Below are 27861 nucleotides of genomic sequence, written 5' to 3' on the forward strand. Positions count from 1 at the left end.
TCAGACTTTTCCTTGGGTTCTAATGGATAATCTACATTAACCCATTAGTGCCCAATGTTCCCATATGGGATTTTATTATGGGAACGTTTGGCACTGAGTTAAGCCTAACTGTATGAAAAGTCCCTCTGGCTTTGTTCCTGCTGATCATGGCTTTCACGGTACAGGAGTGGAGGAGTACCTAATGATTAAGGCAGCAGACTGAGAACCAGGGAAACCCAGTTCAAATTCCACTGCTGCTTCTTGTGATCTTGGGCAAGTCACGTAACCCTTTCTTGCCTCGGGTACAAATTTACCATCCCCTTTTACAAAGCTGCGCTAGCGGCTGCCAGTGCGTGGCTCTGTAAAGGGAGGGGTTTTTTTTTTAGCTTGTTAATCCTCCAGGGACAGGGAAATCTCCACTGTATCTAAATGTAACTTGGCTTGAGCTACAGCTGAACAAGACATGAACCAAAACCTACTCAACAAATGTCTTTTATTCATTTAATATTTAAATATTAATTCTTGCTATTCATTATCTGGGCTTCAGATTGGGAGTCCATTTCACAGTTGTTTTAGACCTGGGACATATTAAAATAAAGACTAAATATTAAATTATATGTGATGCGAATTCTCTAAATATTTAGAGAGCCTAACATTATAGATCAGGATTTTCAATTAATATCCTGAACATATTTCCTCCTATAACCATCTACCATTCATGGTCTTTCTGCTTTTAGCACAAAGGCTTCTAGTTGTTTTTTGTTGTATGTCTGTCCTGATCAGTCTGTAAGCTCCAAGAAGCAGGGACTATTCAATATGAGTCTGTCATCATAATGTTATTGTAGCTTCCCCCAGGGGAGGCAAAGAGTAAGAGAGGAGGGGAGGTCAGACACATTCTTATGAAAACAATGAAATTAAAAGTAACACCCAAGGCCCCCTGGAGCTCCAGTCTCTAAACAGTTGCTTACTCAGGTTATCCCAAGTATCAAAAATGTAGGAAAAGAGAGTAATATAGTCTCACTACTTGGAGGCAGACCTGGGTTCTTGAGTGGCCCCAACGTCTACCTTGGTTCTTAGTTACTAAATGCAATGTACACTAGCAATTTAAAGTGCTCCCAGTGTGTTCTCTACCCTATGCACAAATCATCCCAAAATACTGTCCAGGAAGGGCTCTGCAAGGTTCATAACGGAATGGTATACCAGGGCTGGGCGCAGAATCCACTCTTCACAGAAGGTTCTTGAGCCAGGAAAAAATGTACCAAGAAAGAAGAGCTTCGAGAGGAGGTGGGCCTCAGTGCCAGGCTTCTGGTCCATGCTTCTCTTTAATCAGCCACATACTATCCACAATCCTTCCATCCTGGAAAAAAAATAGAACACTTCGATTTTCACAATAAAGCCCTGATGCGCAGCACTTCCTGGGACTGAGAACTGAAGCCTGGGCTTCACCAAATAGGTGCCTGCCAATACAAAATTAACCTCGGTGTGAAAGTCCAAGAAGACTCCTGTTGTATGCTTCTTTTATAGTCAACACAATCCAAAACCACTCTGTAATAAATCAGTGAAAACAGTACTGATAATTCATTTAAATAGGGATCATCAGAAAAAGTTTACCACCACAGATAATTAAATACTGTCTTATGCAGTGCACTTTACCATTCATCAGTCCCCATGTGAATCCATAAAGTCAAGTGAGTATAACTAGGGTTGCCATATGTCCGATTTTATCCAGACGTCCTCTTTTTCAGGACACAGCCGCAGGGCCACCAAAAGACTGGGCCGGGCCTGGGGCAAAGCCGCCGCCCCCCCCTCCCAGGTCGTCGGCGTCACCACCCACCCCCCTCTATCCACAACCAGGCTGGGCCCCCTGAATTCAAATCACAGCGCCTCACCTCGCTCCATGTGAAAGCGCAGCAACAGATTGCCTCCCTTCGGGCCTTCCCACCCTGTGTCCCGCCCTCGCGGAAGTTACATCAGACAAGGGCGGGACACAGGGAGGGAAGGCCTGAAGGGAGGCAATCTGCTGCTGCTGCTGCGCTTTTACATGGAGCGAGGTGGTGAGGCGTAGTGATTTGAATGGAGGGGGCCCGGCCCGGTGGCGGACGGTCGACGGAGCCAAGGGCAGGCAGGTGGGATTGCGGCGCTGGGCCCCCCTTGGAAGCCTGGGCCCAGGGAATTTTGTCCCCCCTGCCCCCCCCCCCCCCCGGCCCTGCACGGGCGGGCATCTGGGCGGGTTTTGCCAGCCTGCCCATTTGTCTGGATTTGTGGACAAACGGGCGTCCTACCCTTCCCTCCTTTACCTTAGTGTGGTGCCCTGGTGCTCTAGTGACCTCTTCAGGGTAGGAAAGAGCCACCTCTTTTCTGCCCGGCGTAGCTGAAGACTGTCTTGCTCCCAGCGCCGCTTCAAAATGGCTGCCGAGAGTTCAAGCGGCAGCTTTGCGAGACTTCCGCAGAAGTCTTGCAAGATCACTGTTTGAACTCCCGGCAGCCATTATGAATCAGCGCCAGGAGCAAGAGAGGTCTACAGCCGCGCTGGGCAGGAACGAGAGGGCTCTTTCCTGCCCCGAAGAGGCCACTAGACCACCAGGGCACAACAATAAGGTACAGGTACAGAAGGGGAGGGGAGGGGTACTGAATGGAGTCATGTGGGCGGAGGAAGGCTGAAAAATTGGGGAGGGGGGTATGTGACCTCTTTTTCCTTAGAGCAAATATGGTAACCCTAACTATCCTTTTCCATGTGTCAATTTTACAACCAAGTCCCAAAGCAAAAATGAAACCGAAGCTAGCACACTACTACTACTTGACATTTCTAAAGCGCTACTAGGGTTACGCAGCGCTGTACAATTTAACATAGAAGGACAGTCCCTGCTCAAAGGAAATACTATAAAAGCCCACTCACCTTCAAAAATACATCATGAGTTGTACTTACCTCACAATGGGTTTGTTAGAGAAAATGACATCAGATAAAGGCCCTATGGACTATCCAGTCTGCCCATCTATGCAAACTAATAACCTCCACTATCTATTCCTCTCCCTTAGAGATCCTCTGTGCTTGTCCCATGTTTTCTTGAATTCAGCTACAGGTGCAAAACTTAGATTCTGAGCCCTCTAGGGACAGAGAAAGTACCTGCTGTGTACAGTGCTGCGTACATCTGGTAGCGCTATAGAAATGATTATTATTAGTAGTAATCTTTGTCTCCACCACCTCCATCAGGAGGCCGTTTCACGCATCCACCATCATCTCCGTAAAGAAATATTTCCTTTTACTTTGAATGGGCTGTGTCGGCATTGCCAAACGGCTTTGTAAACAGGGGAGTCAGTTAAAAAAAATAATAATCTGACTCGTCTGACAATCAGATACCGCATACAGTTCAAGCTTCTCCTTCTTACCTACAAATGCACTCAGTCTGCAGCCCCTCATTACCTCTCTACCCTCATTTCCCCTTACGTTCCCGCCCGTAACCTCCGCTCACAGGACAAATCCCTCCTCTCAGTACCCTTCTCCACCACCGCCAACTCCAGGCTCCGCTCATTCTGCCTCGCCTCACCTATGCTTGGAATAAACTTCCTGAGCCCTTATGCCAAGCCCCCTCCCTACCCATCTTCAAATCCTTGCTCAAAGCCCACCTCTTCAATGTTGCTTTCGGCACCTAACCTTTATACCTTTCACGAAATCTAGACTGCCCCTATTTGACTGACTGTACATTTGTCCTTTAGATTGTAAGCTCCTTTGAGCAGGGACTGTCCTATGTTAAATTGTACAGCGCTGCGTAACCCTAGTAGCGCATTAGAAATGTCAAGTAGTAGTAGTAGTAGTAACTTGCGTTGAATTTGCCCAACTTGGTGTCAAGTTTGTTTTATTGATGCTGTACCAAGGGCCAAGCTTCCAGAGCTCTGACTGCTGCAGAGCAAAACACTAGTGAAGCACATAGCTTACCAGGGTTTGCTCTGTAACAGTCATGAGGAGCTCTGGAAACCTGAACTTTCATACAAAACTCGGTACTGAGCAGTGGCGTACTATGGGGGGGGGGGGGGGGGGCGCCGCGCGCCGGTCAGCTTCGTTGTTTCCATGCTCCCTCCGCCCGTTCCGGGGCAGAGGGAGCATGGAAACAACGAAGCTGACCGGCGCGCGGCACCCCCCCCCCCCCCCCAGCGGCGTGCACCCGGTGGGGGGTTCGCACTGCACGGGGGGGGGGGCGCATCGGCGACCGCCCCGGGTGTCAGCGCCCCTAGGAACGCCACTGGTACTGAGTCAGTGAAGTTGGCAGGATTTCTTTGCCCTAACAAATTGTGAGAAGCACAACACGGATGTAATGTTGAAGATGAATCCTGCCTTTATAGTATGTGCTATGCTGGTTTTGGTTTTATTTTTGCTTTGGGACACACAGTTGTAAATTTTATACATACAGAAAAAAAAGACATTATGGACTCACATGGAGACCCATGAATAATTAATACTGCCTTACGCAGTACACTTTATCTGTAGCTATGGTGGTAAAATTTTCCGATGGCCTCTATTATTTACATGAATTATCAGTGCTATTTTTCACTGTTGATTTGTTACAAAACATAGTAACATAACATAGTAGATGACGGCAGAAAAAGACCTGCATGGTCCATCCAGTCTGCCCAAGAAGATAAATTCATATGTGCTACTTTTTTATTTGTACTGTCCTCTTCAGGGCACAGACCGTATAAGTCTGGCCAGCCCTATCCCCGCCTCCCAACCACCAACCCCGCCTCCCAACCACCAGCTCTGGCACAGACTGTATAAGTCTGCCCAGCACTATCCTCGCCTCCCAACTACCAGTCCCGCCTCCCACCACCAGCTCTGGCACAGACCGTATAAGTCTGCCCAGCACTAGCCCCGCCGCCCAACCACCAGCCCCGGCACAGACCGTATAAGTCTGCCCAGCACTAGCCCCGCCTCCCAACCACCAGCTCTGCCACCCATTCTAGGCTAAGGTCCTGAGGATCCCTTCCTTCTGCACAGGATTACAGAGAGGTCTTAAAATATGTTGGTTCACAATTGTGTTCTGGATATTTAGGGCATTTTTTTGTATCAATCTTTATTTTAAAAGTTTTTTTTTTATAACTCAAAACACAAGCAAAGAGAATATAATATGTTCAATGGAAAAACAACAAAATAACATAAAAAAAAACATTGTTTCGCTCTGATAGTGTCCTCAGGAGAACTCATATGATAATCCGGAGCTCAATCAAATGGAACTGAGTACGCCGCTGTGCTCAACCGCGGCTGTCACACATTGTGTTGAGAACGAACGAACAATGAGAGATCCTGGCAATGGACTGTTTGAGTTTGAGATGAGAAGAATTTTAACAGCACTTAAACACGAGCACGAATTTGAGCATGGAACATGCTAGTGAAAGCTGAGGCAAGGTTGCAGAACACAAAATTCACTCCAGCCCGACTTTACTCATAACTAAAGCTAAGTAAAAACTATCCCCACACTGGCTTGTACTTATGGACATATATGTGAGAGTTATGATCTATTGAATATCTCTACAGGTTGGTGGAGGGTAGGGCATGAGTGCAATGATGTTCTGATTGTTCACGTTTGCTGTCTGATAGCCCAGCCGTAGCAGCATGTTTCTTACTGAGCACTCTTTATAACAACATTTTTTTTTTTGTTACATTTGTACCCCGCACTTTCCCACTCATGGCAGGCTCAATGCGGCTTACATGGGGCAATGGAGGGTTAAGTGACTTGCCCTGAGTCACAAGGAGCTGCCTGTGCCTGAAGTGGGAATCGAACTCAGTTCCTCAGTTCCCCAGGACCAAAGTCCACCATCCTAACCACTAGGCCACTCCTCCACTGTTGCTACTATTTGAGATTCTACATGGAATGTTGCTAGCAACATTCCATGTAGAAGTCGGCCCTTGCAGATCACCAATGTGGCCGCGCAGGCTTCTACATGGAATGTTGCTAGTGGAAAAGCAACATTCCATGTAGAATCTCCAATAGTAGCAACATTCCATGTAGAATCTCCAATAGTAGTAACATTCCATGTAGAATCTCCAATAGTATCTATTTTATTTTTGTTACATTTGTACCCTGCGCTTTCCCACTCATGGCAGGCTCAATGTGGCTTACATGGGGCAATGGAGGGTTAAGTGACTTGCCCAGAGTCACAAGGAGCTGCCTGTGCCTGAAGTGGGAATCAAACTCAGTTCCTCAGTTCCCCAGGACCAAAGTCCACCACCCTAACCACTAGGCCACTCCTCCACTCCACATTAGCTGTTTGCTACTACCTAGAGGTATTTCACTAAGATTGTTGTATTGACACATGTTTCACAGCCTATATAAAAACAAAAAAAGGATATTTGAGTGGTATACAACGGCTTCATTTGTACCTATGTTAACATACCTTTGAAACCAGAACATTTTAGTTTACCCCAGAATTATTTGTAATACTGTGAATTTTTATAAACAGCCTTCTTCCACTCTACACACAGAAAATGCTTTAAAAAAAAATCACCCTCACAACAAGAAGGGAACTTCCAAACCATTTCATACACTACCTGGTCATCTGATACTTGTTCAAGATAAATGTGTGTTTTGTTTAGGATCTGCATACGGGTATAACCGTAGTCCTCAATCCTCACAGCACTCCAGTTTCGGGGATTGGGCACAAACGGATCCAGTCTCTCCCTACATCCCTACAGAAAAATACCCAGTATCAGTTCTGTCAGACAGCCAGGGAAAGAGAGTGACTTTCCATTCTAAATACAGCCCACTGTGTGGTCAACCTTGCAAAAAAACCAAAACAAAACATATCTGAATATTTTAAGATTCCATGGGAGAAATATCAAGAAGGGGATATTCCCCAGTCAAACATGCTGAGCAGTTTGTGAGCACTTGTAATAAGTCACAGGCAAAGAAAGCTTGTAACTATGTTTTTTTTTTTTAAATAAATTTTATGGCCCTACTTTTGTAACCTGCTTAGATTTCACAGATAACACGGGATACAAGTGTGATAACGCAATAAATTAAATAAGTTGCTTAGTAGGATAGGGTTATATTGCAATTCCACAGAGTCACAGGAAGAAAAATCCACCCACATGTCCATTATCTTACCGCAGATCCTGTGATGATGTGGACAGGTGCTCGCGGGTTGGTGTATGGAGCTTCAATACTGCCATTGAATACCTATGGAAAAAGAGAGTCATTAAATTACAGTGGGTCACCAGCCGATGTACTGCTCCAGGAAGCTGGAAAGTCTATTTTGGAAAACACTGAATATTATGTGCGCCCATATTCCATAATTAGAGACTCTGGTCTCTAATGCATAAGGGATTCTGCTTCCTACTGTCCAAAGATCATTTAACTACAGTGGCCCATCCACTAATTATAGTCCATTTAGCCTACTGTAATTCACTTTTGGAGTGATTGCCAAAGAACCTTGCTCAAAGCCCACCTCTTTAATGTCGCCTTTGGCACCTAACCACTATTCAAGAAATCTAGACTGCCCCAACTTGACATTTCGTCCTTTAGATTGTAAGCTCCTTTGAGCAGGGACTGTCCTTCTTTGTTAAACTGTACAGCGCTGCGTAACCCTAGTTGCGCTCTAGAAATGTTAAGTAGTAGTAGTAACCTATGAAGCTGTTTCCAGGTGGTGCAGAATCTGATGCTATCAGGGTTGATACCACTCTACTTTGTAGAGATGTGTTGTTTCAGATGTCATTTATGGGAATGTTCATCATTTTGTCTGTTTTTATTTTTTGTTCCAGGATGGAAATTGTCACAGGTGCGCACTCTTCCTAATAAGTACATAAGTATTGCCATACTGGGAAAGACCAAAGGTCCATCGAGCCCAGCATCCTGTTTCCAACAGTGGCCAATCCAGATCACAAATACCTGGCAAGATCCCCCAAAAGTACAAAACATTTTATACTGCTTATCCCAGAAATAGTGGATTTTCCTCAGGTTCATTTAATAACGGTCTATGGACTTTTCCTTTAGGAAGCTGTCCAAACCTTTTTTTAAACTCCGCTAAGCTAACCACCTTTACCACATTCTCTGGCGATGAATTCCAGAGTTTAATTACACGTTGAGTGAAGAAACATTTTCTCCGATTCGTTTTCAATTTACTACATTGTAGCTTCATCGCATGCCCCCTAGTCCCAGTATTTTTGGAAAGCGTGAACAGACGAATGAATTATTCGTATTTGGCCGAATATGAATAAATGCATTCATGGCACTAGGGGTTTGAATATTCGGGTACAGCCCTACTTCCTAATGAACGCTCATTATTTGGAAAGAGGACGCATAGGACACAGCTTGATAAGGTGGTGTGGTCAAAAAGCAAAAGATATAACATACGCTGACAAAGCAGAACGGCAGCATCTGGTTACCAGATGGTAGAACAATGCAGCCAGGGGTGCCCCCTAAACCTAACCAGGAAATCATGTCACACCCTCATCTTCACTGTGTTCAGAGTCAAGCCTCACTCTTCCCCCTTCCTAGGAATTCAAATCACCTTATAATCATAGAGTGGCCACAGCCTCTCATAGGAGTGTTCATGGGCCCAAAACTCCAGATCAACACCTTTAGGAGAGAAAAAGACTGCCAATGTTAGCAAGCTATGCATACAAGACTCCTTCAAATTCAACAACGGCATATACAACCCCCTCCTCCCATTCAGAACTCAAGACATGAGGACGCCATCCACAAATATGGGTTCCCCTACTTCAGGAGTTCTCAACCCACTTCTCAGGACACACCTAGCCCGTCAGATTTTCAGGATATCCACAATGAATATGCAAATTTATCTCATGCATAGTCATTGTGAGTATCCTGAAAACCTAACTGGCTAGGTGTGTCCCACAGACTGGGTTGAGAACCACTGCTCTACAGAGCTCACAAAACAGAGGCTGTGCTTTAGGTTCCCTTTCCCTCCCTTCCCTTTCTTGAGATTCCTCATATATAGATCTTTATAAAGCTGGATGAGTTGAGATTTTCGTCTAGAAACAGCTAGACTAGATCAGAAACCATTACGACTGCCAACTGGTTCCAGATGCACCCAACGGGGTTGATCCAGTCCTGGGTTTATTCTACTGCATGCAGGGACTTGTAGTCTTACTTTTATTAGGGAATCCAGTTTGGAAATCAGAACTACAACTCCCTGCATGCAGTGGGGTTAAAACCTGGAATGGATCAACTCTTGTCAGGCAAATCTGGCGCCAGTTTGCAGTCATGACCTTCTCAAGGTCAGAAAAGTATTTCATGTACAAAGAAGGAGTGGTTGAACTTGCACGGGTGTTTTTACTTTGCTCCAGCTCACCCAAAAATTGGCCAAGGAAAGGGAGTTAGAAGGGGCTTAAACTTTATGAAGTGCAACTTAGATCTCGCAGTAACAGCACAGGGGAGAAAAAGAGAAGCTGAAAGCTGTGGGAAGAGGAACTAGAAATCTGATTTCGCTACCGTATTTATAGAACAGATCCTCCAGACCAAAGAGATGCCCAAGGAGCCCCAAGCGAACCTGAGAAAAATGAAAGAAGAAAATGATTAAGCAATTGAAAACACAGCCCTGACCCAAAAAAGAGAGAAACTTCACATGATGCAGTTTATATCTAAACCTTATGCCATGATTTCATGTTGTCATACATCCTACATAACACCCAGTAAATGTGCAGGCGGCATTTCATAGCATAAATCACACTGCACTGCATTGTAAGAGGTGGCTGCTGCCGGTTCATCTTTTGTGATGGGAGGTAGTGTTGGCTGTGGCTAGAAAGGAAAAATTACATGGGGAGAAAGGAGAGCAAGGCAGAGTGTGTGTGTGGGAGGGTGAATGGGTAGTGGGAAGGGAGTGAAAAGGAGAGTGTGGGGGGAATCAGAAAGGAGGAGATGAGGGTACAGAGAAAAAGAAAAAAAAACAGTTGGATGAGAGAGATTGGGTAGGGGTGAAACAGAATGAATGAAAGACACTGCCCTGAGCACTAAAACTCACTCCATCGTAAATCTATTGTGGGTGACAGCTAGGTAAACTATTTATATGCTGCCAGAAACCTCCATGTCCCCTCCCCTCCCCCCCCCCAAAAAAGACTCACAAAATGAGTCCTTATCCCCCATGAAGATTCACTTATGTGAACATTTCTTCCCACAGTGTGTGGCCCCCTCTCTCACTCTCCCAAACTCACAGTGCTTTCATACTCTGTGCAGTCATCCTGGTCATTGTTGGAACAGTACATCGGCCGATGACCCATTGTGATCAGCCATGGGCGCTGCCCACGATTTTCAGGCTTACTGGCTTCCTTAAAAAAAAAAAAAAACATTAAAAAAAAAAAGAAGAGCGTTTGCCCCATGGGAGCCCCCGCTATAATGCTATGCAGAAAGCTGAGCTTGGTAGCGCGAAAATGCATATGCAATACTGGGTATCATCGGAAGGGCCCAGCTTACTGGCATTGGCGCAATCGGTGCATCTCCTGGCCTCTTGGGAGGCTAGGGATTCAAACGATCGCCTAAACGTAGAGTGCGATTTCTGCAGATTTGGGAACCCATACCTGCAAATGCTTAGTCCAAGGGGACGTTAGTCTGCTTGTTAATGCCTGATAAATAGTAGAATACTAGAGAGTACGGATAGCCTGGAGTAGTAATTTAATCTACAGTGGAATTCTGCTTGCAAGGGGGGGAGTATGGGTGGGGGGTTGGAGGGGTTGAGTGAGACGTAAATGGCTAAGCTTGGCAGTGATCTAGAGCTTTGATGTTTAGTTACTGATATTTGTGATAAGCACTATTTACCTAATGAAGTAAGACGATATAGACTCAGAAGAAAATGTGAAAGACATAACTTTGAGGGTACCGAGCCTTCAATTTCACAGCTCACCAGTAGGAGCAGATACCTTTCAGACTGTCCCCCTCCTATCCTCACCTGTAAATCCCTCTCCAGCCACAGGTATTGCTCCTTGACGAGCTTGAGGCCATAGTGTGAGTGTAGAATACACCTCCGTGGAAAAGGAGATAATGTGAGCAGGTCCAATATCCCAGCTTGTGAGAGAAGAGGGAAGAATTTAATACAGGTTTAAATGCATCTCTTTATCAATGATGCAATCATGAAGGTCTATCCAGCTGATCCAGCCTTACCCAAAGTGTGCACCTGGCTCATGCCCTGTACCTATTCCTAGACCTCCATTGAGCCTCTTTGCAATGTCTGCCCCCTTTTTGTATTACCTCCTAATCCTGACCCCTTCCCCGCCCCCAGCACAGCACTTACCTGTACCAGAGACTCTCTGTGTTACCCGGCATACTGAATCTATTCCGATAATTGGAGAAATTGCTGAGAAAATAAAACAATAAGGAAGAATAAATATCTCCCTACCTCAAGATTCAGCCAGCGTGGTAAAGCAGCCCCAAACTATCTGCCATTTTCCTCAAGGATCTCTACCCCACCCCCACCCCCTTAGATTTAAAGCCCCTGAATGTGGATACGTGTAGTTATTGGAAAGAAGATAGCCACCTAATATGCCAGGGGAGATTTCTACTCACTATTTCTCTTCATGGTTCCCTGGGCAGGTCATGTATGGTACATATGCAGCCACAGATTCTATCTGACGCATGAAAGCGTCCCCAATTCGGGCATTGTCCTGAACCACACAAAAAAAAGAATCACCAGTGAGAGCAGGGGAGAGGTATCAGTGCTAGAAACAGTGAGAGGATGTTAATGCATGCTGTGAACCAGAGACAACACTGGGTGAAAGAGATGTGCAACCAAGGCAGTTGCCCTGAGACCACATGCCACGGGGAGGGGTGGGGAGGGAGCCTAGATCTGCCCAGAGCAGAAGAAAGCACAGTCTTCTGGCAGACATTACAGCCTCCTCCTAGTTTTCTGCCTGTGTCCCAGAATATCTAACACCCGTCTTGCAATGAGTAGAGTGTATTCACATGGAACCATGTGTAGGCTTGGTTATACATTAAAGTCTTCAAACTGTGCACTGATATCTGTATGACTGATTGTGTTTATCAATAAACATTGTTATTAAGATTTTCCAAAGTACAAAACATTAAACTGTTACACAGCCAACAACTAAACAAAATGCACAATCTCCCTGGCTAGAACTTAAAATCCCCCCTGCTCCCCCCCCCCCCCCCCCCCCCCCCACCCCCCCCCAAAGACCTCTCCAGCACCTAGTCTGTCGTCGCTAAACTCCAGGAGCAGAGGTCTTGACTCTTACAACTTCCCCACTCCCTCCAAAATTAGAATTTCCAATCCTATTACTATCCCAACCCCAGTCCCCCCCCCCCCCCCCCCCCCATCCAAATTAACAACTTTCTTTCTCTCAACAAATCTCAGCTGTATGCAAAACTGGTTTTACTATCTTAAGACAATTACGTTCTATTAGACGATATTTTGACCATGACTCCATTCACTCCCTTGTTTCCCTACTTACCTCTAGAATGGACTACTGCAACATCATTTATTTAGGCTGCCCTTGTTCATGTTTAAGAAAGTTACAAACTCTTCAGAATACCACCATATGCTTCCTTTGTCATGCCCATCGATATGATCACGTTTCACCGCTACTTCGTAAACACCATTGGCTTCCAGTTGAGCAACGACTCTCATTTATAAGACATTGTCAGTTGCTTTCAAGGCCATCTGGTGGGCTCCTCCAGCTACCTATCTTCACTCACCATTCCTTATTCGCCATCCCGCACACTTCCGTCCCTAATGATCACCTTTTTTGGTTGTCCTACCTAGGCCCTCAACAGGCCAGTCTAGAATCCACTAGGCACCGAGCCTTCTTTTTTGTTGCACCTTCCCTTTGGAACTCGATGCCTCTGTCACTTTGTGCCGAACCCCTTGAAGCAATTTAAGATCTCTCTAAAGTCATGGCTTTCCACTCAGGTTTTCAATGACAATTGAAGTATGTTAGAGCTGCTAGATCAACCTTATTGTACCCTTTTCCACATCCGCTGACCATCTTGCCCTTGCCTAAGTTCTTCCCTTTTTTTCTCCCTCCCTTGTAAAGTATGTTCATGTGTGCCTGAACTTTTTTCTTTCCATTCAACCACTGTAGTTCTTTCATTACTCTTGAACCACTTTAAACTGTTTTTAGATTCTGCACCGCCTTGGTTTGCCAGTTAGCAAAGGTGGTATAGAAAGTATAATAAATGGATGAATACGCATTTGAGCAAGGGAATCCAACATCTCCTGCTGCAAAGTTCCTCTTAAACTCCCTGCATGGGGTGTTTAGAATTAAACTTCGAGCTCTCCGAGGCAGTGATTAAAGATATGGGTCCCAGATCAACAAACCATTTTTTCCGCTTGTAGGTAAAGCGTACATCCCTTGCCTCCCATTCCACCCACTGATGTATTTGTGCTTGCCACTTCCAGATTGATGGAGGATCTGTGGTTGTCCAAACCTGAAAAATACTCTTCCTCCCAAGAAGTCCCAGTTTACTAACCAAAAGCTTAGGCCCTTTCCCCACTATCCCCTGGATTCTATATAGCGCTACTTATGTTACTCGTACAAATCCAGTTGTATTCTGGATTTGCGTGTGCAACTTAATTAGTTAATAAGCCAATCAGCATTGATAATTGCCACTTAAGCAATTGTTGACACTAATTGGCATTAATTAGAATTTACGCGTACAACTGACTAAACGTATTCTGTAATGTGATGTACATAAATTCAAGACACATAGTTGAAAAGGGAGCATGGCAATGGGTGTGGAATGGGCATTTCTAAAATCTATGCACGTTGTTATAGACTACACAAGTCTGCGCCTAATTTAAGTGTCGGGATTTACATCAAGTTTTACTTGGCGTAACTGCCTACGACTATATACAGTCGCGCGGACGGATGCTCAACATATTCTATAAACCATGTGGAAAACTTAGGTGTACTTTATAGAATCTGCCTAGGGGTATTTTTTTCCGCATGTTTTTTTCAGGTGCCATTTATAGAATCTAGCCCTGTATGAAGAGAACCAGGGAGAAATGTTTCCTCTAAGGAGTGGCCTGGTGTGTGCAAATTGTTTTTCGTTTGAGCAGCAAATTTTAAAACCCAACAATTTTTGAGTGCCGGTATTAGCAATGCATTTCTGTATATAGCACACACAAAAAAAAAACCAACACATTTTTGTGAGCAACCATGTAAAATCTGTGAGCAACGCTCCTAGAACGTACGGGTCATCGCTCATGCGCTCCGCTTAGAGGGAACATTGCCAGGGAGATCAAGTAGTAAGGGTTTGGGGGAATAATAAACCCCTTGCTCAATCAGCTGGGACATAGTGGTACAAACTGCCCTCCAGAAGGACTGAATTATCGAGCAACTCCAAAAGATATGAAAATAATCAGTTCTTCAGACATTTGATACATACATTAGTGCTTAAACACCCCACTTTATAAATCTGCAGAGGTGTAAAACCAGCTGTATGCAGAGTTCTAAAATAATATTCACGTAAGACTGCATTGTGAGTCACCTTCCCACCTCCTTTCCCTTACCAACTAAGAATAATGCCTTGTGGAGCCCCGAAAAAGGCACTCTATCTGGTATGGATCTTCTCACCTAAATGGAATCGTAAACTACCACTACCCAAAGATAGCAAATAATATTTTATCTGAAAAAAATGCAAACTGATCACCCCACATAATTGTAACCCTACTATTATAATCCGGATATGTAATCAGGTTCCCTTCCGCATCTAACAGATGTTCTAATAAAGAAAACCCTTCTTCCCAATGAATACAAGACTTATTACCTAAGACTGGCAAAAATTAAACATTGCCCTAAATTGACAAAAGATCCAATATTCTCGAGTTATGTTTATATATGTTATTTCTTTACTTGATATACCACCTACTACTACTACAAATCGCTACTACTACTACAGCGCTACCAGACGTACGCAGCGCTTACAATTGAACATGAAGAAAAGACAGTCCTGCTCTAAGAGCTTACAATCTAAATCAGGACAAACAGACAGGACAAATAAGGGAAAAGGGTAGGACAGACAGATAGGACACATAGGGAAGAGGGACTATTGAAGAGAGGAAGACAAGATAAGGGTTAAGAGTAGGTGACAAGTTAGGAATCGAAAGCAGCATCAAACAGGTAGGCCTTTAGCCCGATTTTGAAGGCAGCCAGGGAAGGAGCTCAGGAATGGCTCAGGAAGTCTATTCCAGGCATAAGGGTGCGGCGAGATAAAAGGAACGGAGTCTGGAGTTAGCGATGAAGGAGAAGGGAACAATTAGGAGAGATTTGCCTAGTGAACGGAGTTCCTGGGAAGGAGTGTAGGGAGAGATGAGGGTGGTAAGGTCAAAGCAGTTCATAAAGGGGGTATGTTGCCGAGACACCGTAAGAATATAATGGCATCTCGGCATTACCGCCACAAGCTAAAACACTACCGCGGCTTAATAAAAGACCCCTAAAATGAATAAAGAGGAAGAAAGGAACTCCATAAAAGAAAGGAAAGAGGGCAGGCATTATAGAAGTGCACATAGAAACAAACACAACTGGTAAAGTTTAAAAAACCTTATGTAAAATCCAAGAAAAAAAACCCCAAAGAGTAGGGTGGATCAAACAGTCTTGCAGCCAGAAGTAAGTTATAATAAACTTTATTCAGCATCACTTGTGTATATGACCTGACATGGGGGCCACGTTTCGACGGGACACACCAGTGGAGGGTGCTGTTTCATATTTTCAATAGACAGGGACAGGCAAGTTCTGCAGGACTCCAGAGAGTCTACCTGTCCCTAGAGATTGGAAACAGTATTGAAGCACCACCCCCTACTGGTAGCAATGTAGTTGGAGGACTTGAGCTCAGCTTAGAGGGAACAGTGATAGTATTACACAATACTACCTGAAACAAACTCCCACTATCCTCCTCATTCCATAATATTGCATGTGCATAACTTAATTGATATATTAGGCCTAACTGCCACTAACCAACTATAACTGGAGTTAATTGATGCTAATTAGCACTAGTTTCAGTTCACACTTAACTGCACATTTGTAATTCCATAACCTTGGAGCCAAAATCCTTTAGCACATAACTGCAAGGAGGAGGGGTATGGATGTGTGTGTGGGGGGGGATGTCAGGTTAGGGGCGTGTCCAGCACTTACACACTAAGGTTATAGAATACTGGACAGTTATATGCGCAGCTGCAACATAACTGACATGGTTTAAGCAGCTACAACCAAAATGTGGGCACGTAAGTACCGACTACACTAGTACTTTATAAACAGCAATTACACGTATCGTTGTTATCGTTTCCGTAAAGATTCATCTGTTCTTTTATTTAACACATTTCTATATATTGTGTGGGAGAAAAATGTTCTCCACAGAGAAAAGCAGATGTGCAGGCTACACATTTTTAAATAAATAAAATTGCCAATATAGAATTTAAGAGCCTAAATTTAGGCAACCTATACTGAATTACCCCACCCCCTAATTCTATAAAAGTCGCCAAAAGCTGCACACACAATTTAATTGAATAACGAGCCAATCAGTGCCAATAATTGGCTTAACAAGCAATTAGTGACGCTAATTGGAATCGATTAAGATGTACACGCATGAAGTTAGAAGCATGATCCTCACCTAAATTTTATGCGCATCCTGGAAAAGGGCGTGGTTTTGGGTTACACGCACAATTATAGAATAAGGGGGTTCCGTGTGTAAATTTAGGTGGGAGCATTCGCCACCACGTTTTCGTTGGTGCAAATGGATGCGACTAAATTTATGCATGACCCCCAGCGGAACTTAAGCAATAGTCTATAAGCCACGCCATTCTTTAGGCGCGGCTTACAGAATATTGCTTAAGTGGGTTTCGGCAACAAAGTGAGTTTCGGCAACAATTTCTTAGGCACGATTTATAGAATTCACCCCCATATATGTCCATGAATAAGAAACACTGGGCATGTGTGAGACTGTGTGATGTACAGCCATTCCACAGAGCCAGGAAGACGAACACAGAAGAAAATAAAGATGATAATCACATTCAACAGAAAAGTGGTTTTTTACCTCGTCCATGTCATAGGCAAAGTCACCTGGAAAAAGAGATCACATGGTCATTGGGGGGGAGAAGGTAAATATCAAGAAGGTTGCTCAGAAAAGTTCACATGGGTTTCCGTATTCAAATACCTTTCGCCACATTTTAAAGGAGGAAAAACTGCACCTGCTGTTTGTGCATCTTGAATGCCAGGGCAGAAACAATCCACATAGAAGTCAAAATTCAAAAAAGGTTTTTTTGTTACATTGTACCCCGCGTTTTCCCACTCATAGCAGGTTCAATGCGGCTTTAGGTACTTATTTGTACCTGGGGCATGGAGGGTTAAGCGACTTGCCCACAATCACAAGGAGCTGCAGTGGGAATCGAACCCAGTTCCCCAGGATCACGTCCACCCGCACTAACCACTAGGCTACAATAGCAACGTTCTATGTAGAATCTCAATAATAAGCAACATTCTACATAGTATCTCAAATAGTAGCAAACATTCCATGTAGAATCTCAAATAGGAAAGGGAAATGATATACTGCCTTTCTGTAACTACATTCAAAGTGTTTACATAGTATATACAGGTACTTATTTTGTACCTGGGGCAATGGAGGGTTAAGTGACTTGCCCAGAGTCACAAGGCGCTGCAGTGGGAATTGAACCCAGTTCCCCAGGATCAAAGTCCACTGCACTAACCACTAGGCTACTCCTCCACTAGCAACATTCCATGTAGAATCTCAAATAGTAGCAACAGAATCTCAATAGTAGCAACATTCCATCTAGAATCTCCAATAGTCAGCAACAGAATCTCAATATTCCACGTAGAATCTCAAATAGGGAAGGGAAATTGATATACTGCCTTTCTGTACCTACATTCAAAGTGTTTTACATAGTATATACAAGTACTTATTTTTGTACCTGGGGCAATGGAGGGTTTAAGTGACTTGCCCACAGTCACAAGGAGCTGCAGTGGGAATTGAACCCAGTCCCCAGGATCAAGTCCACCACACTAACCACTAGGCCACTCCTCCACTCTTCTCCGACCAAAACAGGACTTGGGAATGCCTACTTTGCAAGGGCTATCTATAATTATGTTGTGAAACAGTTGTCTAAACCCAGGGGTAGGCAACTCTGGTCCTCGAGAGCCACAGGCAGGTCAGGTTTCAGGATATCCACAATGAATATGCAGGAGATAGATTTACATACTACTACTACTACTAACTAACATTTCTAAAGCGCTACTAGGGTTACGCAGCGCTGTACAATTTAAACATAGAAGGACAGTCCCTGCTCAAAGAGCTTACAATCTAAGACAAGAGACCAATCTAAAGACAAGTGTACAATCTAGAGTCACAAGTACCTGGCAGAACCCCAATAGTGGTAAGATTCCTGAATCCCAAGGAGTACAATATTTCATCCTACCAATCCCAAGGAAAACTGTGTCTATCTCAATAGCAGACTATTGACTTTTCCTCCAGGAACTTGTCCAAACCTGTTTTTAAACCCAGGTATGCTAACCGCTGTTACCGCATCCTCCGGCAACGAGTTCCAGAGCTTAACTATTCATTGAGTGAAAAAATAGTTCCCGCATTAACTGAGTTAGCCAGTTAGCGCATGGTAAATTAAGATGCTAGCGGCTAATGCTTCCACTCATGCCATACCCCCTCACAAAAAAATTCTAAAAAATCCAATAACATATGGTTTAATGTGTGGAAACAGGCAAGTAACTGCGAAACCCCTTAAAATAGTTGCACAGTACCCTATTTACATGCGTTAATTGCTCATTGGTAAAAGGACCTCTTTATTTGTAGGATGTTCCTTTTCTGGCTTTTAGGGACGTGCACTGGGTTTGGGGTTTTAATTTGGAAAATGTTATGCATGTAAAAATGCACACTAAATTGACTTGACATGCATCTATTTCTGAATTAAATGCACATGCATTAATCAAATTTCTGAAGGAAACTGAAAACATATCTGAAAGTTGGACAAAACATCCAAAAGTGATCTAAAATGTACTGCCTCTCAATTTGCTGAGAGGCCCACATTTTCATTCCTAGGTAGTGAAATGGTGTAGGCCAGGCTCTGATCAGCTTTTTAATTCAATAGCGTTCACAGCTAGGGAACTTGGTGGATGGGGACAGAGGTTTGTTTATTGGGCTACGCCAACTGAAAAGTAGTCTGCTGCCCGGCCAGAGATGCCAACTTACCCAGCTCCAGGCCGGAGATTTTGAGAAATTCAGCAGAAATTCATGCTGCCCATTGAAATCATGGAGGCAGTGCTTGCAAATCTATCTCCTGCATATTCGTTGTGGATATCCTGAAAACCTGACCTGCCTGCGGCTCTCGAGGACCGGAGTCGCCTACTCCTGGTCTAACCTAAGAATCTAGGCACCTAAAGGACAGTTTTCAAAAGGAGTTAAGTGCTCTTTTTACCAGGAAGGGAGGGAGAAAAGGAGAGAAGAATGCAAGTATGGCTCTCTCCTCAACTATGACGCCAACACCTACCGACATGAAGGATGGCGTCGTACATGCCTTGCTGCGTCTCTTCTGCAGGCTACCCAGCGACTGCGGATTCTCGTTGCCCATGTCCCCGAACACGCTGAAGCGCGGGCTCCAATCACTGCCATTCCTCAGTGACACAAATGGAACTTAGGACTCCAGCCCAAGTTACTGCCGCAGCGATAAACTAAATATAGCACAGACATTATTGAGACACTACGACACAGACAAATACCCGGTAGAGGCACAGTTACAGAGAGCTCAAGAGGAGAGCAGAGACGATACTGAAACACTGCTACACAGAAGCATGGCCAGCAGAGGTACGGTTAGAGACAGTTCAAGAGGAAAGCAGAGACACAACTGGACAGAAACAGTGTAAAATCCTCACCATAGCTTTGACCTGGAACCAATCCTGTCAACTTTACCCGATGGATATACAGTGTTCTCTGCTGCAACCCTCCATCCACAAATTTGGTGGCTTGTCCTGTGGCACATTCTGTGAAATTCTGTACTTCTGGAACCTTCTGGAACTCCACCGTAGAGGGGGCAGGGCTGAAGGTCGTCCAAGTCACCTTCATGGATGTGGGATCCCCTATCAAAAAAGTTACAAGATAAGGCTCATAAAAATAAGAGAGCTGGCCCTGGACAATGCAGAACCCCTGATACAGACAAAGCATCAACCATGTACCAGGCACCAAGATGGGACTGAAATACCAAAGTCAACCCCTAGCATGAAACAGGGAGCTCAGTATCAAGGTACTGGTCCAGAGTCTCTAGACTTTATTAGTAAAGTGTTACCCTTTCAAGATCTTACCTGTGTAAGACAAGTGGACCTGCTCAGGTTGGGTCCAAACAACAGGAGAACAGCGCAGCTCAGGAAGCATCAGCAAGAGGCAGAAGAGCCAAACCATGGTGTACTTGGTTCAGAAAGCAGATCCTGAATCACAGCGTCTTCCTCAGGAGCAGAGTGTGGAGTAGCCCACCTTCCTCAGCACCTCTGCAGTACTGCTACTGAAAGAAGCAGAGAAGAGAGTGGCAAGAAAAGGACATTTTCTATAACCCAAGAGTCCGTGAAAAGAACACTCTGGAAACCTAAATGCCTCTAGAAACATAGAACTATGACAGCTGATAAAGGCCAAATGGCCCATCCAGTCTGGCCATCCTCCATAACTCCTCCTTCTCCTAAGGAATCCCACATGCTTGTCCCACGCAAATCACAAAGCATGAAAGTCCCCAGCTTTGCCACATTAAATTCATTACTTCACAAACTACAATACAGAAAAGCAGTATTACTCAGACAGTGATTATACTGTGCTATTTTGAGAGAACTACTGAAAACAGAATTTAACAACTTCTTTTGCACATTATGCCCTTAGGAGTAGCAATGTACTAATGTACTAATCTCTCTATATAAAAGGCACCTCCAACGTTCTAATGAAGCCTCAGCCGGAAGTTTGAAGCGGTCTAGATATCCGGTTTCCCCATGAGTGTCTGCCCCGCCCGCGTCACAACGTGATGACGTCGTGGTGAGACCAGGGCTACATATTGTTAGTCTAATAAAAAGGTATAACCCTTATTTACTAGTTTTTGTTTGTAATATTATTAATTTTTACAGTCCACTACCACAGCTATAACACTACAGCTATCACAAAACCAGCCCAGCAAGTTTTGGAGATAATGAAACCAGATAGTACATTAAATACAGAAACTCCAAGGGCCATGGATGTGGTCCAAGTTTGTGTTTTACATGGAAATAATGATGGGCTGCTCCCCAGTCTTTTTGTCCTGAAAAATCATCCAAAAATGTGTTTGTGGGCAGAGATGGGGGGGGGGGGGGGGGGGGGGGGGCTCAGGTTTCACTGCTGCTTAGCAAGTTATAAAAGATTCTTGACCTCCACCCTGTGATTAAAATTCAATAGGACATAGCTGACCTACATTAAGATTTACAAAATGCATATATACAGGGTCACATCATCATTATTCATCTGCATATAAATACTTTTTAAATCAACATGATTCATTTTGGAACACGAGGCAGACTAACAGAAGCAAGAAAGAGGCCTTAAGCAATGTAATTAAATAATTACATTTGTTTATTCATTCTTAGAATGGGAAGCTTAGGAACTAGGACTGTATTTCGCTTAAAATTTGTAATCATGATTAATCGCTCATTTAAAGATATTCATTTCTTTTAAAATTTATTTTAATATATTTATTTCCCCACTGCAACTCCTTGTGACTCTGGGCAAGCCACTTAACCCTCCATTGCCCCAGGTACAAAATAAGTACATGTATATATGTAAACCTCCTTGATTGTAACCATAGTAAGCTACCGCATACAGTTTAAGCTTCTCCTTTTAACCTACAAATGTACTCGATCTACAGCCCCTCCCTACCTCTCTACCCTCATCTCCCCTTACGTTCCTACCCGTAACCTCCGTTCTCAAGACAAATCCCTCCTGTCGGTACCCTTCTCCACCACCGCCAACTCCAGGCTCCGCCCTTTCTGCCTCACCTCACCCCATGCCTGGAACAAACTCCCTGAGCCCATACGCCAGGCCCCCTCCCTGCCCATCTTCAAAGCCTTGCTAGAAGCCCACCTCTTCAATGTCGCCTTCGGCACCTAACCACCATACCTCTATTCAGGAAATCTGGACTGCCCCTACTTGACATTTCGCCCATTAGATTGTAAGCTCCTTGGAGCAGGGACTGTCCTTTTTTGTTAATCTGTACAGCACTGCGTAACCCCAGTAGCGCTCTAGAAATGTTAAGCAGTAGTAGTAGTAGTAGTATATCAAATCCCATCCACCTTCTCTAAAGGACTGAATCTCCCTCCCACCCCCAGATCAAACATCCTTTCTCTTCCTTCCTTCCCTCCCTCCCTCTCCTCTTCCCCCCAGATCCACTCTCTCTCTTTCTTTCCTGGGTGTAATGTATCTCCACGGAGAGGTGAGCCCTTGAACACGATGAAGGAAACCCTCACCGGGCTGTCGGCCAAAACCCTGAGTCCCCTCTGTGCCTCCCGCCGTTCCCCAGGAGTTCAGCCCCTGAGTTCGGGCAGCCAGCAACAGAGAGAGAACAAAGTCCAGCACAAAGTCCACAGGGTTAGACCAAGCAGCAGGTCACAGCAAACCAGGGCTAGGCAACAGGTCCACACCAGGCAGCGGTCACTAGAAGGTCCAGGAACAGGCAGAGGTCAGTACCAGGCAGCGGTCAAAAGCGGGTCCAGGAACAGGCAAAGGTCAGAACCAGGTATCCGTCAGAAGTAGATCCAAAGCACTGCTACTAGTCAGCAAACCGAGTAGAAGCCGAAGCACTGATAGACTGAGGGCAAAGCCTTAAATAGGAAGGAATCAGGCTCAACCAGGCACAGCTGAAAACAAGATGGCAGCCCCCATCAGGAACACCCTGCGACCAAATAAGGGCTTCCTTCCTGCAGCTGCCACCTCCAAGTTGGCTGCCCTGGCCTAACAGCCCTCTCCAAGATGGCCGCCAAACCCTGGAATAAACCTGAATCCAAGATGGCCACCGGTGCCCAGCTCAGAACAGCCAGGAAACGTGACACTGGGGGTCCATTCTCTCTCTCTCTTCCCTTCCCTCTCATTGTCCTGCACTACTCCCACTCCTCTCCTCCCATAAGCAGTGACACAAACTTGGTGAGAGCAGCACCAAACTCTTCTCATGGCTGCTGGAGGTCACAACCTTGGCCACCAGTTCTGTTCACGGGGGGTCTACGGCTCACACCCCTCCCCCCACTCAGGGTTCAGCATCTTCCTCCACTCAATCTCTCCCCCCCCCCCCCCTCAGTCTACCTTAAAAGGTGGTCTTCTGTTGATCCCTGGCAGTGGCAGCCTGCCTGCAGCCTGTTCTGAAGCTTTCTCTCTGGTGTGTCCTGCCTCCTCTAACATCACTTCAGGTTTCTGCATGGGCATGACAGGTTAGAGGGAAAGCTTTGGACCAGACCACAGGCAGCATAAGTGCAATGCTGCTGCTGATGTCAAAGACCAACAGAAAATCACCTTTAAGGTAGACTAGCGCAGGAGGCGGGTGGGGAAAGAATGCTGGATTGTGCAAAGGATTAGGAGTGGAAGGGACCAGAAGAGATGTCTGGAGGAGATTCTGCAACGTGATTTTAAGTTTTTTGGATCATGATTAATAATGAATGCATTAATCGCAGAGTTAATGGCAATTAACTTGCAGCCCTATTAAGAACTCAAGAGCGTAGGCTGGTTCTTATGAACCTAAGAGGGTGACAGGTAGAGGGTAAGAAATGGAGTCCACTAGAACAGTTTGTAGTTCTGGTTGCTGATTCCATCTACAGTCAAAATGTACTAGAACCAGAGATTCACACTTACATGAATTGAGGCTGTGGGGTGATAGATTTAAGAGTAAATGTCAGAAAATGCTTTTTCATGGAGATGGTGGACGCCTGGAATGCCCTCCCGAGGGAAGTGGTGAAGGAATAAAACTGGTGGAATTCACAAATGTGTGGGATGAACCAGGGCCGCCGAGAGGGGGGGGACAGGGGGCACAAAATTCCCCGGGCCCAGGCCTCCGGGGGGGGGGGGGCCCAGCGCCGCCGCCGCCGCAGTTCGGCCTGCCCGCCCTCCGTTGCTCCCTGGCATTGAATTTAAGCGCCTCACCTTCGAACGCACAGCAAGCAGCTGCAAACCACTCCTTCCTTCCGTGTCCCGCCCTCGCCTGATGTAACCCGCGAGGGCGGGACACGGAAGGAAGGAGTGGTCTGCCGCTGCGCCTTCGAAGGTGAGGCGCTTAAGGTCTGTGCAGAGGGCCCGGTGACGGGTGGAGGGGGACCCGGCAACCTCGGGGGGGGGGGGCCCGGGGGCAGCCCTGTCCCGGGCCTGGCCCAGTCTTTCGGCGGCCCTGGGATGAACACAGAGGATTTCTAATTAGAAAATGAATGATATAAAAAAAACAAAATTAACTAACTTCCGCAAAGCCTTGAAGACTTACCTCTTTAACAAAGCCTACCATGAGAACTCTTAACTAGCTATAATACACACCTATCCAACTAGAATATAACACCTTTACAACTTTACTCAGAATATACTTTCCTACTAATGCTTGAACAAATCCTTTTGCCTTCTTTAACTTCTTGTAACACCAATTGTATGATGTAACCTGACATGGCTATGCCATGACAGTGCTCTGTAAGCCACATTGAGCCTGCAAATAGGTGGGAAAATGTGGGATACAAGTACAATAAATAAATAAATAAAATTTAAAGGGTTGCATATTTGTTTGCATGTCAAGTGGCACTTAGCTTGCAACTCTGGCTGCATCAACTAAGGCTGGGTGCTGGCTTGTATGGTATGAGGAGAGACTTGCTGACCTGAACATGTATACCCTGGAGGAAAGGAGAAATAGGGGTGACATGATACAGACGTTCAAATATTTGAAAGGTATTAATCCGCAAACAAACCTTTTCCGGAGATGGGAAGGCGGTAGAACAAGAGGGCATGAAATGAGATTGAAGGGGGGCAGACTCAAGAAAAATATCAGAAAGTATTTTTTCACTGAGAGGGTAGTGGATGCTTGGAATGCCCTCCCGCAAGAGGTGTGGAGATGAAAACATAACAGAATTCAAACATGCGTGGGATAAACATAAAGGAATCCTGTTCAGAAGGAAGGGATCCTAAGGAGCTTAGCCTAGAATGGGTGGCAGAGCCGGGTGGTTTGGGAGGCGGGGCTAGTGCTGGGCAGACTTATACGGTCTGTGCCGGAGCGGGTGGTGGGAGGCGGGCTGGTAGTTGGGAGGCGGGGATAGTACTGGGCGGACTTATACGGTCCTGTGCCCTGAAAAAAAGACAGGTACAAATCAAGGTAAGGTATACACAAAAACTAGCACATATGAGTTTATCTTGTTGGGCTGACTGGATGGGACCGTGCAGGTCTTTTTCTGCCGTCATCTACTATGTTACTATATAGAAATCCAATTTAGGATGGGCTGAAGAGAGCTTTGACGGAAACTCCAGTAATTGGAATGTGAGGGACAGTATTGGGCAGACTTGTACAGTCTGGGTTCCTGCAAATGACAACACAGATTTGGATAGCCTGGCATGGGCTTTGACAGCAACTCCAGTAGTTGGAACATAAGAAACAGAGTCGGGCGGACTTCTATGGTCTATGTCCCAGAAACACCAAAGAGAGACCACAATCAAGTATATAATAGGTTCATTGTTTGATTTATCTTGAATTTGATAATGAATGTGACTGTTGGGTAGACTGGATGGACCGTTCAGGTCTTTATCTGCTGTCACTTTACTATGTTACTATGTATATGTTTCTATAAAATTCCAAAGCTCAGATACTACAAACACCTTAAATTTCTTTTTTTTTAAATATATTTTATTTAATTTTAAGCATTGGGCAACAGAACAAAATATAATATAGAACAACAAAAATCACCCCACACCCCCGCTGGCAAGTAGCTAAAGACATTGTGACAGCTTGGATGTACTGGCTTTTTCTCCAGTTTCAGCTTGGGAAGTAGAGAGAGAAAGACCTCTTTACTGAGAACCTGTTAGCAATTATATTCATAACCTCTGAGCAGCTACATTTCCTGTACTTCCCCGGTACTATTTAGATAGTAAACAAATGTTTAGATAGTTTTATAATTGATCCATATGCAGTTACCTGCTATTATGTGCTGTTTTTGTTCCATCTGTTTTTTTATGGCTCACTGTTCAATATTTTTCATGACAATAAACCAATTGTAGTTTATTGCCTCTGCTTATTTGGACTGACTAAGAATCCTTGGTGGGTCTGTGAGTGCTTTCCAGGAACTATGGGACCACTGGGAGTGTGGCCCAGTAACCTAGAAATCACTGGGGATAATTTGAGAGTGGGAGACTCACCCAGAGGCAGCTGGGACCCAGTCGGTGGGAGGAGGGTGCTATTGTACAGCACAAGCAACAGGTGCGGATGGACCTGAGCTGTGCTGGGGATAGACCCTCTAAGTGGTCACGGGGTAGCCCCAGGAGAGTGGCTAGGCATTTTGTGGCACATACTGTCACTCTTCAGTACATGGCTCACAGTGCTGATGCCCACCATGACTCCTCCAACCCCGTCTCTCCCTTCCCAATGTATCGAAGAAGCAAACCATAAAATACCAAACAGTGTGTTTGAGAGGGTTTTATAAATGTACAAGAAAGATACCCTTTATTGGAACAATACCCGACGTGGCCACGTTTCGCCCTCAGGCTGCGTCAGGGGTACAAACTATGAAAACAAAACACAAGTATAAAAACATATATAGCCATACATAATAACAATGTCATAAGCATGATTCAACAAATAAAAAAACAATTATTTAAAAACTGATTCAACATATATAAAACACTCATTTAAAAATTCTAAAAAAAAAAGTATAGACATACATGATATCATCTGTAAGACAAATATTTATAATCATCATTAAAATCATAAAACATACCTATCAAAAGTGTATATAAATATATCATATACACTAATAGTGGGATGAGAACCGTTATTCCAAAAATCTAGTTCTACACAGATACAAAAACAAAAATAAAAGTGTCATCAGGTAAGATGCATATCTAAGTGTGCACAAATATACTAGACTGACTACCAGATAAACCTACTTAATACAAAATCCCAAAAACCACTAGTATAGAAAATTCATAATATTGTCAGATTTCAATACCATTCAAACCTCTTTATTTTTATAATATATCAGTCTATCATGCCATAACAGTTACAAAGCATAATTAAAAATCTTTAAAAAAATCACTACGAGATCCAAACTTAGCATCAGCAATGAACATGTGATTAATAACACGTGAACATCACATTAATCTACTGAAAAAAAAACAAGAATATCCTGATTTTTACACTGAGCACATAAACTCATTTAAAATAAATTATCTGTTCGCGTTATGACTAGGGGCAGGGGGACAGTCTGCTAAATGTAGAAAATCTTCCCAACACACAGCTTAGAATCAACAGTGATCACGTGAATCATAGCGTGCAAAATGGCAAGCCTCACATCTCAGAAAAAAAACTTTTTAAAGTCTCTAGACATTCTAGTTTCTCCACTGATATTCTTAGAACGAAACAGAAACTCCTTAGGAATAAATAACCTGTCCACGTTACTGCTAGAAACAGGAAGCAGTGCAAACACTCAATCTGAAAAACAACATCTAGTACTTTTAATAGTCTCTACACATTCTAATTTCTCCACTGATATTCTTAGAACAAAACAGAAACTCCTAAAGACAGGAAGCAGTGCAAACACTCTATCTTAAAAACAACATCTAATACGTCTTCATCAAATCACAGCTAGACTCCCCACATATTCCAAGATGTGCAAGATGAACAAAAATAAAACAAACACTTACCCACTTATCTCCTACTTCCAACTGAACTGATATGCATTAA

At 44.4% G+C, this 27861-nt stretch overlaps 1 protein-coding gene across 1 annotated transcript; it reads right to left on the minus strand.

Annotated features, from left to right (window-relative positions):
* Positions 1-324: 324 nt before the first annotated feature.
* ACP7 (acid phosphatase 7, tartrate resistant (putative)) lies at positions 325-27861 on the minus strand. Its single transcript, XM_030218036.1, is given in 17 exon segments — positions 325-1336; positions 6521-6658; positions 7077-7148; positions 8479-8546; positions 9423-9480; positions 10142-10255; positions 10873-10929; positions 10931-10988; positions 11215-11277; positions 11487-11584; positions 16968-16993; positions 19447-19488; positions 19491-19586; positions 19589-19627; positions 19829-20032; positions 20255-20451; positions 27822-27861. Coding segments are annotated over 16 exon segments (1296 nt in total). The 5' UTR covers positions 20352-20451; positions 27822-27861; the 3' UTR covers positions 325-1270.

This window comes from Microcaecilia unicolor, chromosome 11 (assembly GCF_901765095.1).
Source record: "Microcaecilia unicolor chromosome 11, aMicUni1.1, whole genome shotgun sequence".
In the NCBI taxonomy this organism is placed as follows: Eukaryota; Metazoa; Chordata; class Amphibia; order Gymnophiona; family Siphonopidae; genus Microcaecilia; species Microcaecilia unicolor.